Source organism: Megalobrama amblycephala, linkage group LG17 (assembly GCF_018812025.1).
Source record: "Megalobrama amblycephala isolate DHTTF-2021 linkage group LG17, ASM1881202v1, whole genome shotgun sequence".
Classification (NCBI taxonomy): domain Eukaryota; kingdom Metazoa; phylum Chordata; class Actinopteri; order Cypriniformes; family Xenocyprididae; genus Megalobrama; species Megalobrama amblycephala.
The window spans coordinates 7,152,537-7,172,883 of record NC_063060.1 but is presented as its reverse complement, the minus strand read 5'-3'; the positions used below and the strand labels follow the sequence as shown (position 1 = coordinate 7,172,883).

Genomic DNA, 20,347 nt, shown 5'->3' with positions numbered 1-20,347 from the left:
CTTTATCTATCCCAGAGCAAATTCACTTTATCTGCTATCAGACTGCAAAACTATTGTTGATCAAAGCATTGTATTATTAAAATAATTTATCTTAATATTATAATAAATTATTTCCTTCCACAGTTTCAACACTTTATTTGTTCATGTAAAGCTTCTGTTAATCTTTTAATAGCAATTTATCTATTGGGCAACAATGTTTGTGTTTAAAAATGCCTCTGTCTCTAATTTTCTCTCAGAATTTAGTTTGATTTTATACAGCTCCTAATCTAAACATAATAAATGTATGAATGTTAAATGCATAACTTTCAAATATATATTGGACCCATTGAATATTTCAGAAAAAGGCACAATACACAATGGGAAAATAATTAAATTGTCAACATCTGCTCGTGTTGCCCCTCATGATCTGTGAAGTTATTTGCGTAAAGCTTGCGCACAGTTGATGCTCTCGGCACAGGCGCAGTGAGCTGCGGCCGTCATCTGACTGTGTTGGGCGGCACCAGGAAGACGCAGCTGTTATGACAGTAGATGAACAAAATAAACATATATAAAAATAAAATATCAATGAACAGATTATAACATCTCACAGCTCGTAAAACGAACACTTCGTCCGGGTAAGTACATTTACATGACCTCGAGAATTTAACGATATATACGTGGAAGAAGCGCAGACCTCTGAATGCTAATGTAGTTAGCCAGGTAGCTTCTGTCACTGTTGGCTTTTCTGCACAGAAATCAGCGCGATGTATGCGATTATTACAATAAATTAAAGAGATTACAGTTTTATTGATCTTTTCCCTAAACCATACCCATTTCGAGCAGGTGTAAGTTACGTAACTATCTTTATTTGTTTGTGTCAGCCTGGTTACTGCATGTTTAACCAGCTGCAAACAAATACAAACACAGGTATACAAATGCACAAATATATGAATATTAGTAATAAAACACACCAAATATTAAAATACGTACACAGCATGTATACAAAGAACAAGTACAATTTCAGTGCATCGGAGTTATTATAGTTAAATAAAATCATTAAAAAAAATGAAATAAATTAAAGTTAACTGAAATAACAAAGTATAACAAAACTTAAACTTATTATTTATTTCGATTTTTATATTATTTTTTTTACCGTTGTCAATCAGTTTAACTTGATGTATTAAAATAACAAAAAATAACACTGAACAAAAATTATTAAAACTATAAAATTGAAATGAAAATATCGGAAAAATATATATAAAAGGGAAAATAAAATAAAAACTAATTTTAAATTTGAATAAAAGCTATAATAGTATCCTAAAATAACACTGCATTGTTATTAAATATTATTATACTTGCTGTTTCTGGGTCATTTAAGTTGCTATTTTAATCACTTTGAGTACAATTAACCTTTGTTGTTTGGGTCAGGTCATTCAGTACCTTTGATCCGCACTCTTAAACCTTGCTGGTTTTGTCATTTTAGTACCTTCAACCCTGTAATTTGGGATCGGTTACTATGGAGGAGACAAACAGAGAGGCCGTTGCCACGGCGGTGCAGAGGGTTGCTGGGATGCTGCAGCGCTCTGACCAGCTGGACAAAGTGGAGCAGTACAGACGGAGAGAGGCGCGGAAGAAAGCATCAGTGGAAGCAAGATTAAAGGTGACGCTATTTCTATTTAACCCTCTGCTGATCTTGTGGAATGCTTTTATCAGTTCATTAAACCAAACCATGCTCTTCATCAGGCTGCCATTCAGTCTCAGTTGGATGGGGTACGAACAGGCCTCACGCAGCTCCATAATGCTCTGTGTGATGTGAAAGACATCCAGAACTCTCTGGCAGACGTCAGTAAAGACTGGAGGCAGAGCATCAACACCATCGAGAATCTGAAGGACGTGAAGGACGCTGTGGTTCAGCACAGTCAGCTGGCTTCAGCCGTGGAGAACCTCAAAAACATTTTCTCAGGTGAGGCCTTATGCTTGCTTTATGGGATCAAAATAATATCAGTAGTTGGGTTTCACTAGTTGGTCGATCATTTAGTAGAGATTAAAAAACTAGGATCTGTTTTTCAGTTAAGTTCAGATTAACAAGTTTGTTTTTCCCAATTTTTAATAATTTAGCATATTTATTTACCTAATAATAATAATAATAATGGTATTTTTTTTGGTGTCTTTGTTCATTTTTCTCCAACAATATTTGTATTTATTTCTACTATGTATGTATGTATTTATTTATTTTTAATATTTATTAGTTGTTTTTTGTGTTATTTTGCATTCACATGGTGTTTTTCTGTTTTTAATATATTAATTAATATGTATTTATTTATTTTTTTATTTAAAAAAATAAAATAATTATTTATTTTAATATATAAAATTAAATGTATTAGCTGTTTATCAGGTGATTGCACATTTACAGGTTGTTTTTCAGTTAATTGCAAATTAACAGTTTGTTTTCCACAATTTTTAGTCATTTAGCATATTTTTTTTTTACTTAATAATAATATTGTAATATTGTTTATTATTTTTCTAAGCTTGTGTCTGTTTTTGTATGTAGATAACACTTTAAGATAATTTCTTTCAACAATATTTGTAGTTTATTTTTAATATTTGTTAGCTGTTTTGTTTGATTGTGCATTCACATGTTGTTTTTCTATTTTTAATATATAATTACTGTGTATTTATTTTAATTTTATTTCTAAAATAAAATAATTATTTATTTAATATATAAAATAAAAAGTTCTTAGCTATTTATCAGGTTATTGCACATTTACAGGTTGTTTTCAACAACAGTGTTTTAGTCAGTTTTACTATTGTATTTATTAAGCTAGATAATTTTAAAAATATATTTATTAGCCATTTATTTTTGAGTTGAGTTGACATGTTTACATGTTGTTTTTCCAAAAATATTAAACATACTTTTTGAAAATATGACTAACATAATTAACATATAAACATATTTAAAAATATAAACATTTTTATTTTTAGTTAGTTAATTATTATTATTATTATTATTATTACAACTATTTATTAGCCATTTTCAGGTGATTGCACATTTATAGGTTGTTTTTCAAAAATATTTTAGTCATTTTTACTACTTGAATATATATTTATTTGTTTACTTATTAGCTGATTTCAGTTGATTGCACATTTACATGTCTTTCTCCAATAATTATTTATTTTATATTTTATTTTACTTTACTTGATTTTATTTTTTGATATATTTTTATTTTAGAATTGATGCTAGATGCTATATTGGTATAATTTGCATTTACTGACACTGCACCCACATTTAATCTCTCTTCACAGTACCTGAGATTGTACGAGAGACCCACGAACTGATCGAACAGGGTGAGCTGCTTCAAGCTCACCGGAAGCTAATGGACCTGGAGTGCTCCCGCGACGACCTCATGTATGAGCAGTACCGCATGGACAGCAAGAACGTCCATGACATGAACCTCATTCGTAGCTATTTCGGCCAGGTGCAGGGCCTGTCGGAGGAACTCTCCAAACAACTCTGGATGGTCCTCCAACGCGCCATGGTCACCGTCCGCCGCGACCCCACCATGCTGGTGTCTGTGGTTCGAATCATCGAGCGCGAAGAGAAGATTGACCGCAAGATGCTGGACCGTAAGAAGCAGACTGGGTTCATCCCACCCGGGAGGCCCAAATGCTGGAAAACCCGCATGAATGAAGTCCTAGAGGGCACCGTGAGCGGTCGCATCGAGAGCACGCAGTCAGAAACACGTGAGTCTGACAAAATGTGGTTGGTGAGGTTGCTGGAGATCACTAGGAAGTATGTACTGGACGACCTGATCGTGGTGAAGAACATGATGGTACAGTGCTTCCCTCCACACTACAACACCTTCCAGGTGTTCTTCGACCTCTATCATAAGTCGGTGTCAGCGCGGGTGCAGGAGCTTGCAGCAGAGGATCTAGAAGCCAATGAGATTGTGTCTCTTCTCACATGGGTCCTCAACACGTATAAAAGGTAAGATACAAGTGGACTGCATTTATCACAGTACTTGAGTGCTCTGAAGTGACAGCAATCATTGTGAAAATGAATAATTATGACTGTGATATCTTGCCGATTTTCAACCCGCTTTGTATTGTTACAATGTTGGTAGTTTTTGTAAATGAATAATGTTTACTCTTTCTCAGTATTACCTGGACCGATAATTCCCATTTATTTGTCAGCCAAAGTCTGCCGGATGACGCAAAACACTCCAGAGCCTTAATGAAAACTACAGATTGTACTTCCGCATTTTTGTATCCCCGCCCACGGACAGTCGGATTGACAGAGGGTTATTAACAGAACAATCATTGTAAGAGTAGGTTTATCACTGAGAATTGTATCATACTATTTCTGCTCTTTAAACAGTGTTATAGTAAAAAATGGAACACTATGGCAACAGCTGTATTACCTGAATGCAACAGCGTTTTGCTTCAGGCAGAACTGATGGCCTAAAACACTGTGTTCATGGTCATCCAGTTTGAAATGTTGACTACAAATATGGAGGTTTTTCCAGATTTCCATCGCTACATTTTCTGCAGCTGCCTACAATGTGCTAGATCAGTCACTGGAAACTGAAATTAACTCACTCCCGAGCTAAACTCTTTGAATTCTTGTATCCGGGAACAATACAACTCGACACCATTATGACTAAAAGTTTGCTAAGAAGTATTTCCTACTAAAGCAAGGCAGTATTTGACTCTAGTCAAGCGTATCCATAGCAGACTGGTGGGAGTGGCCTTGGACCGCATCATGCCCAGTGCATTATGGGTGTTGAAGTTTTCCTACCTATTTAGCAAAAAGGAACACAAAAGCCTTTTTTATGTGTTTTCTCTAGTCAGGTAGCACCGATTTCAACAAAATTCTTTGCTTTCTGCTGTATCGGCAGCCAAGTTTTAATGAAAGCCCATTTTGCCAGCAGTGAAGTACCCCTTTAAAGTTGAGACTATAACTGTATAAGGACATTGTATTATGGCAGTGACAGATCATAATAATAATAATTCCTTACATTTATATAGCGCTTTTCTGGGTACTCAAAGCGCTTTACATACGGAAGGGGCAATCTCCTCAACCACCACCAATGTGCAGCATCCACCTGGATGATGCAACGGCAGCCATATTGCGCCAGAACGCCCACCACACACCAGCTTATTGGTGGAGACAAAGTGATGTAGCCAATCAGTGTATGGGGATGATTAGGAGGCCATGATGGACAGAGGCCAGTGGGCAAATTTGGCCAGTTACACCCCTACTCTTTTCGAAGGACATCCTGGGGTTTTTAACGACCACAGAGAGTCAGGACCTCGGTTTAACGTCTCATCCGAAGGACGGTGCTTTTTGACAGTATAGTATCCCCATCACTATACTGGGGTGTTAGGACCAGTGTTGGGCAGTAACGCATTACTGTAACGCAGTTACTTTTGACAGTAACTAATACTGTAACGCATTACTTTTTAAATAAATTAACTCTGTTACCGTTACCATATGGTGCGTTGTACGTTACTTTTTTAAATTAATTAATTTTGGCTGAAGTGTAGCCTACAGCCTAACCTGTTTACAGCAGCGACGCATTGTAGGATTGGTGGATGCCAACCACTGTAAACATGAAGACGCACTGTGGGCGTGTTTCCGTTTATTCAAGTATGTGCGGCAGTCATGGCGAGTCAAGGCGAGAGCAAGAGTTTCTCAAAGTAGAAATATGCTCATTATTTCACTTTAGTTGAGCATAAAGACAAAAACCTTTTAGTCAAATGTAAGCTGTGTCTTTCTGGTTCGAAGGTCCTATCTACTGCGATAAACGTGACATGCTGGATCGAAAATATGTGAAATAAGTTTGTAGTAGTTGTTCATTTAAGCCATTAGTTGACTAATCACATTTATATCAATTTAATTTCTTAAATACTGGAGAGAATAAACTAATAATGAGCGTTTATGCAATATACAGTAGGCTATGCACTCAAGCGCACGCATAACGCTTGCCATAAAGAACCGGCAAAAGTAATGATTATGAATATGACAAAAAACAGCAAGGAGACATTTTAATTGTTTATTAATAAAGTAATGTTTTCTGAATCAGTGTTGGCTGCAAAGATGAAGTTGACATTACTGACTCTCATCATCTCCGCATATACTGGACGCACCTAGAGAGAAAATGCACATTTCATTCGGATTACATAATCAGAGTAGACTCTTTTAGTTTTTAATTATTTCATTTTAAAGTAGATATTTCAAGCTTTCTATAGATATATTTCTCATGTCTGCGAGGCAAGCAGAGTATACGCTGATTTTCGGTTCATTTAGCCTATAAGTCGCACTCCAGTTCACGCGCCAGTGATCGCGCCCGCGCATCCATGATTATATTGCCTGCTATATTTGCTTCTTATTTATTAAATCCAGGCAATTGGTTGATGAAACATTGATTAAAATTAAGATACAATTTTTACAAAATGAAATTCACTTTAAAGAGAGGCTTTCTATAAAACAAAACTTAATGAAGTGGTCAAAATCATCTCTGACCCACTCCATGACTCCCGATATATTGCGCATCTTATGATGCATCTTACTCATGCTGTTCACTTTTCATAATCAAGTAAATGAATTTAAAACACAACATAGGACTATTTAAATATATATATATATATATATATATATATATATATATATATATATAGGGGTGTGACGAGATCTCGTGGCACGAGATCTCGCGAGACTAAACTGTGACGAGATTTCTCGTCGAGGCGAAAAGTAGTCTCGTGATGTTGACAGAGTGTTAGGATGATTAGGAAAGAATATGCCACCGCTACGTTTACATTACGCCTCCACTGTCGTTTTGCTTTGTATTTAAATAATAAAAAAAAAACATTTAATTCAGTCGGATAACGGTCGCCGCCGCTCCATATTTACAGAGTAAGCGTTGAAAACCGTTGAAAGTGAAAGTAAACGCGAGCGCGCATTCAAACGTGATTTCAATTCCCCGCATTTGACAGCGGCTCCCCGATGAATACAGTACAAATCATGTACAGTAAGGTCTGAAGAGACTGAAATCATACAGAAGAGAAGTCAGTCAGTTGAGTTAGTAGCAAAACCTTTTACAGTGCTTGAGTATTGTTGTCTTTTACTGCAGATGATAATTCAGTCTCAGAAAGTAGAACTGAAATGACATTCATTACAAGATGATTAGTTAAAACATTTAAAATACACCTGCAGAATATTTTTTCTAGTCATGTATTTCGCCATCTTGTCTCGTCTCGTGAGCTCAATCTCGAGTCTCGTCTCGTCTCGTGAGATACCGGTCTCGTCACACCCCTAATATATATATATATATATATATATATATATATATATATATATATATATATATATGAAACTACATTTTCAACATTTTCACAAAATTTCATTCACACAAAACAACATTTTCTTTAATGACAGTACAGAGAAATTTCATAAGCAAGAGGATTATGAGTCACGAGTTGGATCAATAATTATTTATTCTTAGACTTATATTTAATATTGGGTGCATTCAAGTTATTTGACATTGTTAATTATTTTTTTTTTTTGAAGTAACGCAATAGTTACTTTCCCTGGTAATTAGTTACTTTTATAATGATGTAACTCAGTTACTATTTGTGAGAAGTAACTAGTAACTATAACTAATTACTTTTTTAAAGTAACGTGCCCAACACTGGTTAGGACCCACACAGACCACAGGGTGAGCACCCCCTGCTGGCCTCACTAACACCTCTTCCAGCAGCAACCTAGTTTCCCAGGAGGTCTCCCATCCAGGTACTAACCAGCCTTAACCCTGCTTAGCTTCAGTGGACGACCAGTCTTGGGCTACAGGGTGAAGTGGCTGCTAGATTACACAAATTAAATATGTTTTTTTGTTATACTTTGAATATCATTGTTGCAAATTGAGGCTTTGCTTCATGGGGTGAAGTTAACTCATAGTTGCACAATTAATTTACAGGATCAAAATGATAACTTAATTGAGTTTTACCAATCAGTCTGTCATTTGGCAGAGATATGTGATTAAAAATGAGATCTGTTGCATATTCACCGGTTATTTTCCCAAACAATATTTTTTTGTAATTTAACAATTTTTATTTACATAATAATAAAAATACTACAAATAATAACTATTATTAATATAATTATAAATATGTTATTACTATTATTATTATGTTTCTAAGATAGCGTGTTTTATTCTGTTGATACTGATTATGTTATATATTAATATAATATTGTTGTTGCAAATTAAGCTGATTTAAATGTCACCAGTAATAGCAAGAAAGACTTTGATAATTGCATTATATGCCATCATTTTCCAGCAATGTTTATATGTTTATAAATGTATTATTTCCAGCTGTTACTGCAAATAATAAACCTAGTAGATTGTCCTTGTAAAGAAAATATTTGTTTGATGGAAAACTACCCTTCATGATGTTGCAGTAGTTACTGTCCTAACTCAACATTGCATTCTTCAGTGGCAGATCAGTCTGTCAAAACGCAGCAGTGAGCAATTAGCTCAATGTTTAAAGCAAAGCAGAGCAGCAGCACAGCTTTGGGTGCTTAATCTGACTGATGGACTCAAAACAGACCATCACATTGCGTGCGCTCACAGGATTGGAGTCAGGAAGATTAATGCACTGATGTGCAGGAGAGCGACAGACAGGCAGTTCTGCCTTTAATGCTGTTTTACATGCTAAAGTAAGGTAGTAGGACATGTTGGGATGCATTATGGACTAGGCATTGCATTTTTTTTATTTTTTATTTGTTTGAATCCATACGTTTTATTTTATATTTATATACTATATAGTATTTACTATTATTTTGAATTAGCTTTATTTTTATATTTTCAGTTTTCATTGTAATTTTAGTTGAGTTAGTTAAGTTTTAGTAATTATGTTATGGGATTTTGTTATTCCTATAACTTTTTTGTATATTTCTATTTAGCTTTTAAATATTTTTATTTCAGTTTAGTCATTTTAGTATTTCAACCCACATTATTTTAGTTTTTTTAAATAATTAGTTTATTTTTCATGTCATTTATAATTTATTTTTCAGCTTTAACGATTTTTAATAGTAATAGTTAGCAGTAACAGAATGTCTGTCCATAGGAATAATTGTGATTTTATGCTATAAAGATCTTATCCTCATCATATTTCATGCCAAAAAAGGAAGAAATAAGAAACTATATTTAAATGAAGCTTATTTTAGTGCTAAAAATGTTGGGCATTGTGACATTATTTTCATGACAATTACTGGAAGTACATTTTCCCTGCACATTCTCACCTAACTTTAATTCCAAAATCAACAGTTCTTTGCAGTAGGGGTGAAACGGATCACAATTGATCTGTGATACGTACGGACCAGGTTGCATGTGATTCGCAAATTAATTGCAAAGTTTATCATTTGCACGTGTTTTGTCTTTGGCAATTTACACATTCAGGCAATTTCAAACTATTTCAGCGCAAGAAAAGGCGAAAGAGAACTCAATTCGGTATCCGCACGCTGTTATCTGTGTGCAGAACCGCACACACTCAAACTGCACACCACACACAGAGAGGCACATTTCAGATAGCGCACGAACACCGAAATGAAGTAAAGACATTTTTCTTACATTGACAAAGAGCAGAAACGGGTGTAATTCTTGTGTATTCGTGTGAGTGTGATGTCTGATTCTGTCTCTGGCAGTGTGGATATGATGGGTCATCCTGATCTGCAGCCCGAGTGTGACGTCAAGCAGTTGGAGCCGCTGTTGCCCGAAAATGTGGTGGATGATTTGCTGGGCAAATACCTCAAGACTTTCACTGTGAGTCCCTCAAGTCTGCAGCACTGGCTTAAAAATAAAAATATATCAGCCTTTAATTTAGGTGTTTAGTGTTTCCTTTTGAAATATTGTCAGTGCTGGATAGTAATTGATTATATGTAATCTGGATTACGTAAACAGATTCCAAAAATGATGTACTTGTAAAAGATTATCCTATTCAAATCTACAGTGGTGGTCAGAATTATTGGCACCCTTAGCAAAAATGTAACCTTTCATTGAAGGAAAAGAATTGAAAGTGAGGGGAAAATCATATTATGAAATAAATGTTTTTCTTTAAAACACGTTGGCCACAATTATTGGCACCCCTAGAATTTTTTATGAGTAGAATATCTCTGAAGTATATTCCCATTCATATTTACATTTTTTAGCACACCAGGATGATCATGAACATGAAATTATCGAGCCATGACTTCCTGTTCCACAGGAGTACAAACATGAGGAAACAAAAATGCCAAATTCCCTTAAACATTCATCACAATGAGAAAAACCAAAGAATATAGTTCTGATGTGCAGCAAAAGATTGTTGAGCTTCACAATAGAAAATAGCTAAAGCATTGAAAATCCCCATTTCCACTATCAGGGCAATAATTAAGAAGTTCCAATTAACTAAAGATGTTACAAATCTGCCTGGAAGAGGACGAGTGTCTAAATCGCCCTAATGTGAAGTGAGGAGGAAAGTTGGAGTGGACAAAGACTCTCCAAGGATCACAGCTGGAGAATTGCAGAAATTAGTTGAGTCTTGAGTCTCAGAAAGCCTAAAAAAAAATTACCAAACGGCACCTACATCCCCACAAGTTGTTCGGGAGGGTTTCAAGAAACGGGACCGGCTTCTATGGTCAGATGAAACTAAAAAAAGAGCTTTCTGGCAGCAAACCCACCAGATGGGTTTGGTGCACACATGGATAAAAAGTACCCCATGCCCACGGTTAAATATACTGCTGGATCTTTAATGTTGTGGGCCTATTTTTCTGCTGGAGATCCTGGACATCTTGTTCAGATACATGGATCATGGATTCTACGAAAAACCAACAGATAAAAATCAAAACCGCTTCTGCTAGAAATCTTATAATGGGCTGTGGTTGGATCTTCCATCAGGACAATAATCCAAAACAGACATAAAAATCAACACAAAAATGTGTCACTGAGCACAAAATGAAGCTTCTGCCATGGCCATCCCAGTCCCCCGACCTGAACCCTAAAGAAAATGAGTGGAGTGAACTGAAGAGAAGAAGCACCATCATGGAGCTGGAATCTGAAGGATCTGGAGAGATTCTGTATGAAGGAATGGTCTCTGATCTCTTGTCAGGTGTTCTCCAAACTCATCAGGCATTATAGGTGAAGACTCAGAGCTGTTATCTAGGCAAAAGGAGGTTGCAAAAAGTTTTGAATAAAAGGGTACCAATAATTGTGGCCAACGTGTTTTAGAGAAAAACATTTATTTCATAATGTGATTTTCCCCCACTTTCAATTCTTTTTCTTCAATGAAAGGTTAGATTTTTGCTAATTTTATGAATTAAAGATCAAAAGGATAAACAATGCAGATTTATTTTTACAGTCATCTTTGATCATATTTACCAAGGGTGCCAATAATTCTGACCACCACTGTATGTGATAAACAAGTTAAGGCTAAAATGTCATCTAAAAGTAATCAGAAAGTAGTCAGATTATATTACCTAAAATGTGTAATGTAATAAATTACGTTACTTGGATTCATTAATAGACTACAATTTGTAAGTAATCTACCCAGCACTGAATATTGTGTGTGCGCAAGCATTGTCAGTTCAGCAGGTCTTTATTGTTTTCCAATTCTCTCCAGTCAAACATCACAGGCTGGCTGCGCAAAGCTCTGGAAACAGATAAGAAAGACTGGCAGAAGGAGACGGAGCCTGAGGCCGATCAGGATGGATACTACCAGACCACCTTACCTGCTATTGTCTTCCAGGTACAACAACTTCAATCTGGCCTTGTACTTTATGCATGCTTTATCTTAATCGATATGAGATCTTTCTTTAATTCAAATGTCCTTCTTCATCCTCAGATGTTTGAGCAGAATCTCCAGGTGGCTGCGCAGATCAACGTGACCTTTAAAGAGCAGGTGCTGAAAGTCTGTCTGAAGCAGATGAACTCGTTCCTAGTAAGGTATTGTGATCTCAGACTGCCCATTTCCTTTTGTTTTTCCCCACCATTAGTTATTAAAGATGTTAGCTCAGTAACAGGCACACTTTCACCCTTCATACGTGTATGCAGGTACAGAGAGGAGGCGATCGCCTATAAGGAGGAACATATGAAAGATCGTCAGCTTCCGCAGTGCTACGTTCAATACATGATTGCCATCATCAACAACTGTCAGACGTTCAAGTGAGTGTCTCTTAATCAAATATTGAATGTTATTTTTTAAGTAACATTACATATTCCATACTCCCAAATTCCCAATTCAGACACAGCGAGTCCTTAAGAAGTTTTAAATTCAAATTTAAAGGGTTAGTTCACCCAAAAATGTCAATTACCCCATGATGTACTCACCCTCAAGCCATCCTAGGTGTATATGACTTTCTTCTTTTAGGCGAATACAATCAGAGTTATATTAAATAATGTCCTTGCTCTTCCATGCTTTATAATGGCAGTAAATAGAGGATGAGATTTTGAAGCCCAAAAAAATGCATCCATCCATCATAAAGATATCAACACGGCTCCATGGGGTTAACAAATGCTTTCTGAAGTGAAGTGATGTGTTGTGTAAGAAAAATATCCATATTTAAAATTTTAAAAACTAAAATAACTAGCTTCTGGCAGAATTTCATTTTTGGGTGAACTGTCCCTCTAAGGTCCAAAAAGTCTTTAATATGGTGTTTTAAATGGTATATCTTAATTATCATTTTAAGATGTCTTAAATTTGGGGACGTCTTTCCATTTGAAGTATTACTCTCTCTTTTAGCGCGTTTAATACTATAACAGCTCTCAATGTTAACTTATTGTGAAAAGTGCTGCATTACATTTAGATCTATGGCATTATATTTAGATTGTGGCATGAAAGGCTGCAGTGAAAGGGAGCTTTCTTTGATCGCTTTCTTTATATAATAAAATCACCATTTAAATAACAGATTATTTTCATCCTACTAAGAGAAACAACGTGAAGTTGACTATTTAGTCACGGGTTTGATTTACTGGCACATAGACAAAGAACATCTGACTGTACATGAATCATTACATATCAGATCAGGCATTAGAATTAACACAGTTAATGTTGCTGCATTACTGTCGAGTCCATATCGTAATGCGTATCAAAATGCGGTTGATTTACCAAAGAATCCACAGTGAAATACCGAATAGAAATAAATAAAGCTCAACTGAAACATTCACATTGTTGAAAATAAACCATATTCCTAGCATAATGATCTTTTTAAATGTAATGTTATTTTTATCCTGTTGTATAGCTCTTCTCTCCTCATCTCACTAACACGCCAGTGGGCGGGGCTAACATTGCAATGATGAAGTAGTTGTTGATTTCTTCTGCGGAGGTGGGGTTTCACCTATCTATGATAGGCACATTCCAGGATCAGTTGTTCAATGGGCCTGGTGTCAATAAAAGCTTTTATTGGACTAACAAGGAAGTTTTCAGTTCTGAAACTTACAGGATATTCTTATAGTATGATGACCTCTTATCAAAAATTCAAAGAAAAGTTGATTTCTCAATTCACAACGCCTTTAAATTTGATTTTAAGATCTTCGGATACCCTGCTATTTATTTTACAATATACTTTTTCTGGAAAATAATGCATTATTTTTGCTTATACTACAGGGCTGTTGAATGCTTGAATCTGATTGGTTGACGATAGGGCTGGGCGATATATCGCATGAGATTGTCACGCGCATTTCGTCAGTAAAGCCGATTCCCTGATTACCGCCAAATCGCCATCACCTGCTTTCAAATGGAGCGGCATTTAATAGACAGAGCCGTAGATAACTGACAAGCTACGCAATATCGCGTTCATTATCGCAGATGAATCGGCTTCGTCAAAAGGATCTGAAAGCAGGTGATGGCGATTTAGCGGTAATCAGGGAACCGGCTTTACTGACGAAATGCACATGACAATCGCATGCGATATATCGCCCAGCCCTAGTTGACGAACATTCTGAGGTTTGAAGTTATTTTCAGGGAAACGCACAGCTAAAGTAGTTCCACGCAGGTCTTAATTTCAGTTATTTTAAAGGTCCTTACAGCATACTACAGCAAAACAGTATGGATGGACACATAATCAGAAACATGTTGTCAGCACCTCTCTGGCGATTCCATAATTACAATAGTTTAACAACTTAAAAACGACATGACATTTCTCACTAGCGAGGAAATAGCGGCACTGTTCTTGAAGCAGATAAACTTACAGTTTTGCTATTAGTAGAGACTCCGCTGCTGAATACTGTTGAGAGACACTCAGACTCGGGTAATTCACACACGCTTAATATCTCTATCTCATAACTGCATTAATTACGGCATTAGTCTGCTATCGATGACAGAAAATAATGCACACCCTTCACTTGGTGTTGTGGCCTCATTACCACCTTGGGTGTCTATTATTTTCTAATAATTCAAGTATTCAACAGCCTGTCATCAATTCCTTACATATTTTTACCATCAGTAATGAACTGCTAATGAACCAAACTAATGTTTTAATTAATGTCAATATGTTTGTTGTCAGGGAGTCTATAAATAGCCTGAAAAGGAAGTACTCTCAGTCAACTGAAACCACTCAGAACGACGCCACCATAGATAAGCTCCTGGATGATGTGGCCGGAGAGGGCTGCCAGTTCCTGCTAGATGAAGTCTTCCTGGATTTGGAGGTAAATGCGCTCATGTCGTGTACGGTCAGTTGTTAAGGTTTAGTGACTGGGATAAACATGCTAAATTTTGACTGTTTCTTGGTCTCTCGACAGCATCATCTTAATGAGCTGCTGACCCGGAAGTGGTTGACGGGCTCTCATGCTGTAGACACCATCTGTGTGACTGTGGAAGACTACTTTAACGACTTTGCCAAAATTAAAAAGCCGTATAATAAGGTTTGCACACTAAAACTTATCAGAATAAGTGTCCTCTTATAGTAGATGAGTTTTATTTGTTATAATATTGTTTTTTATAAGATCAAAGAGCTGTTCCGTACAATCACGTATCATTACTGTTCAAAAGTTTGAGGAGTATTTTTCATATTTTTGAAAGAAGTCTCTTGTGCTCACCAAGGCTGCATTTATTTGATCAATAATAGAGTTATATTGTGAAATATTATTAGGATTTAAAATAACTGTTTTCTATTTGAATATATTTTAGAATGTAATTCCTGTGATGCAGAGCTGAATCATGATCCTTCAGAAATCATTCTAATATGCTGATTTCTTGTTATTATCAATGTTGAAAAGAGTTGTGCTGCTTAACATTTTAGTGGAAACCATGGTAAATTGTTTTCAGGATTTTTTGATGAATAGAAAGTTCAAAAGAACAGAATTTATTTGAAATAGAAATCTTTTGTAACATTATAAATGTCTTTACTGTCACTTTTGATCAATTTAATGTATCCTTGCTGAATAAAAGTGTTAATTTTGTTTTAAAAAATCGTACTAAACCTAAACTTTTGAGCGGTACACACCATATATAGTAGTATTAAAGGATTAGTTCACTTTTAAATAAACTATTCCTGATAATTTACTCACCCCCATGTCATCCAAGATGTCCATGTCTCTCTTTCTTCAGTCGAAAGGAAATTAAAGTTTTTGATGAAAACATTCCAGGATTTTTTTCCATATAGTGGACTTCAATGGGCACCAAACAGTTGAAGGTCAAAATGAGTTTCACTGCAGCTTCAAATTGTTCTACAGATGAGAAATAATGGTCTTATCTAGAGACACAATCCCTCATTTTCTAAAAAAAAAAAAAAAAATTTTTATACATTTATACAACCATAAATGCTCATCTTGAACTAGCTCTCTTCTTCTTCTTCTCTGTTAGAATTCCGGCAGTGTAGACACTGCTAAGTGTATTACTGCCCTCCTCAGGTCAAAGTTTGAACTAAATTGTCATATACAATATGCTAGTTCAATAGTATATAACAATTAGTTCAAACTTTGACCTGTGGAGGGCAGTAATACACTTAGCATTGTCTACAATTCTGGAATTCAAATACAGAAGAAGAAGAAAGCTAGTTCAAGATGAGCATTTATGGTTAAAACGTATATAATTTAAATTTTTTTCAGAAAATAAGCGATGGTTTCTCTAGATAAGACCCTCATTTCTCATCTGGGATCGTGTAGAACGCTTTGAATCTGCAATGAAACTGTAATTTTGACCTTCAACCATTTGGTGCCCATTGAAGTCCACTATATGGAGAAAAATCCTGGAATGTTTTCATCAAAAACTTTAATTTCTTTTCGACTGAAGAAAGAAGGACATTGACATCTTGGATGACATGGGGGTGAGTAAATTATCATGAAAATTTTGTTTAAAAGTGAACTAATCCTTTAATGTGATTTTACTGTTGTGATTTACTTCTGCGTGTGTTAAACAGGAAATGACGAGTAAGGCTCATCGGCGGGTGGTGGTGGAGTATCTGAAAGCCATCATGCAGAAGCGCATCTCGTTTAAGAATGCTGACGAGAGGAAGGAGGGAGCAGACCGGATGATGAAAGAAGCGGATCAGTTCAAATTCCTCTTCAGGAAACTTTCTGCTGTGAGTCTCACTACAACAAAGACGCTCTAGACATTCTACTATAATCCAAGAAGTGAATCAGTGTTGTAATGTATTACAAAGTTGTTGTTTTTTTTTGTTTTGTTTTTTACATCAAAGTCAGTTCCAGGCAATATAGGCAGCCACCTAGGGTGGCACAGAGCATTGTCCGTGCATGTGGCTTTCAAACACAATCTCTCTTCTCTTCTTTATAGTTAATAATGCGCAGATTTCTCAGCACGCAGGTAGATTTGCTTCAAATTGACTCTCACTCAAATAATGACTCGTGCTCTCACGCACCATGTTCTCTTAAGAATCGTCTCTGCTCTCCCTCATACATTTTTTGGGTGTGTGCTCTTTCTCTAGAATTCTATTCTCTCCTGGATAATGTTGCCAGAAGTTATCAGAATAGACTTCCACGGTTGACAGTTAAATAGGCTAGCCTTTAAATTGTAAAGAAATTAAGGATCCATCTTTGAATGTCAGATAATTCCATGTAGCCTACAAATTTCAGTATCATTTTCAAGCTTTTAGTCAGCCAATTCTCATTATTATGTTGCTTGAGAAAGCCAACATACTGAAATGCTATTTAAACTTAATATTCTTCATCTTCTAGACTAAAATTTTTTAACTCTAAAGGCCGGTTCACACAGAATGGCTCATTTTTAGTATGCTTTGTCATGCCTCTAACGGCAGCTGCAGTGATGCAATGACTTTATCAAACAGCGATTGGCTCTTTTAGTTAGAAGGCGGGACTATTCCGCCATATTGTGCATTGCAGTTTCTCCGATTCATAACTAATAGGAGTGAACTGTCTTTCTAAATCTATAGTCTTTGCTTTCATTCAGGGGCTCAACTTTTATACAGTAACTCTATTTAACTGCCATGTTAAAACATGCCAGCAATGTGCTAATTCAGGTTAAAAACATGTTAATTAATGCTAGTAATGTGCTAAAACATGTTAGCAATGTGCTAATTCATGTAAAAAAAACCTGCTAAAACATGTTAACAATGTGCTAAAACATGCTAGTAACATGTTAAATCATGTTAGCAATGTGTTAAAACATCTATCATCTATCTATCTGTTTCTGATAGACTGTATTGCCTTCAAAACCTTCAAACTTTAAAACTACTTTAAACTTAAAACCTATATACTTTTAAAACTTTTTCAGACTTTCTCAAGCCAACATCAAATTTCATCTTGACAAACTTTATCTAGTTTATTTTATTATTTAATAGTTATTTCAGTTAAATACTTATTGTAAATAGGTTGCCTATTTATTAAATACTTTTGTATAGTTCTAAAGTATATCAACATGATAAATGTTGTTACATATATTTTTGCGGGGCGACATGTCTGATTTCACCTAGGGCACCAAATAAGCCAGAACAGCTAATGATCTCAGCAACTTTTTAAAGTGCTTGTTTTAAAGCATATTTGTGTGTGCTCAGGGAGAGGACTCAGACCGGCTGTGTGATTCCATCAGTGCGATCGCTGAGGTCTTCAAACTGACCGATCCTGCGCTGCTCTACCTGGAGGTGTCCACCCTGGTGTCCAAATATCCTGACATCAGGTCAGACTTCAGACTTCTTCACATTAAAACATTGCAAAAAAACAAAATCATATTTCACCCTAAAATTACTAGGGGAAAAAAATGAAATTATATAGTATTTTTTTGGTATTTTATTTAATTTAAATTATGTTAGCCAAGATTTTTAGCATTGGGATGATGTTTCTGTGACAATTTATCAATCATTACCAATTATCTAAATTACCATTTATATTAACTTAAATTGTCATGAAAATTTCAGTGTAAAAAAAAAAAAAATGTAATGCCCATTATCTTTCAGCAAAATATAGTTTCTCATTTCTTATGATTTTGTGGTGAAATGTCTTCAAGTTCACCTGTCAAAATATGTGAAGAGCTCAATTTCTCTTTATGTAACTCTATCTATCATTACCAGTGATTTGAATGGAGTATTACATTTAAACAAGGTCTTTGACTCTCTCTTCCTCTTTCATTAGAGAGGACCACATTGTGGCCCTGTTAGCTGTCCGTGGTGATGCGAGTCGAGAAATGAGACAGATGATCATAGAGACTCTGAACCAGAACAAACCATCCTCTTCCCCTGCGTATCAGCCGGTCTTCAAAGAAATCACTGTGCCATCCATGACCATGACCGCCATGACCTCTATGACTGTACCTAAACTGCTGAAATAATCTGACCCCTGGAGCCTTTACTAAGCCACAAACTGGCCAAAGAATGACTAAGAGACTCCACTAATGCACTTTGGAAATACATTGGATGAAATACAGTGGATGATGTTGTGTGTTTGAATGGCAGCAGCTCAAGAGGAGGTTGGCGTTTCTGCAGACGGCTTTGATGATTTATGATGACTTGATGTACAGAAACATTTCCAGGATTTTTTTTTTTGAGACTGCCCTTTGTAAATGGTTAAACGAGGAATTAAAGGAATAGATCACCCAAAAAATAAGTTCTAACAAATCAAGAGGTGTCATATGCATTCAGCTCATTCATTCATTCTCATGGATAATGTCGCGTTTAATTTTTTTTTCACTAGAGTGCAACACTTTATAAGCCTGTTATCATGAACTGTAACAAACCACTGAATTCATCACTTCAGTTTTCATTTCAATAAAATCTCGATTAATCCTAAGTGATCCACACAGAATGATGTATGATGTTGGATTAAACTACAGGTCATCTGTTTATACACACACACACACAACCTGGATATGCCAGTTTATGAGGTGCTGGTGCTGAGTGCAGGCAGCTTGCATGACTATTCATATTTTTAATCATCCCTCCCTTCTCATTGGCTTGGCTCGGCTCATGCATGTATAGGATGGGGGAGGAGCTCTGAGGGTTCCTAATGGGTGAGTGAAGAAAGACGTGCAGGATGACAAATTATTGAAATCTTCATAATTAATACAATTTTGATTACACAGTGCGTAGCATACTGCTTCCTGTTTTACATTAAGAATGAATTTGTCACATTATGCAGTATGCAATAAACAGTTCAAACAGCCACTTTGCTGTCAAGTATGCTTAATTCAGGCAGTGGTGCCCGGTTAAATTATTTATTTTTTCATTTGTAAACATTAGTTGTAAACAATGAATGAACAATTTTTTTTTATAGCATTTATTAACCTTTTTTAATATTAGCTAATAGAAATGTTCATGGTAGTTCACGGTACCTTGACTAACAGATACATCTTTTGTTCTTAATGTAGGCTATTAGTAAATGATAAGATTAATATTAATCAAGATTAATAAATGCTATACATGTACTGTTCATTGTTAACTACATTACTTAGCATGAACTAACATTAACAAATACTGTAAAGTGTTGCCCTGTTTTGTTTAAAAAATGTTTGTCAGTAAAAATTTTCATAGTCACGGTTGTTGTTGTTTCCAGAAATATATTATAATGATAGTGTATAGTGAATGATGAATAATGAATTTATGAATTCACTACGTTTGTGTTGTTTACATTATATACACTTAGGCACCTACTGCCAACAAAACAGACATTTGAAGCAATTTTATTCACCACCTGCTAGGGGTGTGACGAGATCTCGTGGCACGAGATCTCGCGAGACTAAACTGTGACGAGATTTCTCGTCGAGGCGAAAAGTAGTCTCGTGATGTTGCCATGACAGAGTGTTAGGATGATTAGGAAAGAATATGCCACCGCTACGTTTACATTATGCCTCCACTGTCGTTTTGCTTTGTATTTAAATAAAAAAAAAAACATTTAATTCAGTTGGATAACGGTCGCCGCCGCTCCATATTTAC

At 35.7% G+C, this 20,347-nt stretch overlaps 1 protein-coding gene across 1 annotated transcript; it reads left to right on the top strand.

Annotated features, from left to right (window-relative positions):
* Positions 1-452: 452 nt before the first annotated feature.
* On the top strand, positions 453-19,205 carry exoc3 (exocyst complex component 3). The gene is made up of 13 exons (XM_048162286.1): positions 453-614; positions 1,463-1,639; positions 1,723-1,942; positions 3,283-3,964; positions 9,680-9,797; positions 11,632-11,757; positions 11,854-11,954; positions 12,063-12,173; positions 14,513-14,654; positions 14,748-14,870; positions 16,367-16,528; positions 17,978-18,099; positions 18,552-19,205. The coding sequence occupies exons 2-13, from the start codon at positions 1,496-1,498 to the stop codon at positions 18,745-18,747; spliced, it is 2,247 nt and encodes a 748-aa protein (XP_048018243.1). The 5' UTR covers positions 453-614; positions 1,463-1,495; the 3' UTR covers positions 18,748-19,205.
* The last annotated feature ends 1,142 nt before the right edge of the window (positions 19,206-20,347 follow it).

Bases quoted from the DNA above. Each gene is read 5' to 3' on its own strand.
- exoc3 (XM_048162286.1), top strand. From the start codon at position 1,496: ATGGAGGAGACAAACAGAGAGGCCGTTGCCACGGCGGTGCAGAGGGTT. The intron at 1,943-3,282 runs GTGAGGCCTTAT...CTCTCTTCACAG, and splicing joins CCTCAAAAACATTTTCTCAG to TACCTGAGATTGTACGAGAG. The intron at 11,758-11,853 runs GTACAACAACTT...CTTCATCCTCAG, and splicing joins TACCTGCTATTGTCTTCCAG to ATGTTTGAGCAGAATCTCCA.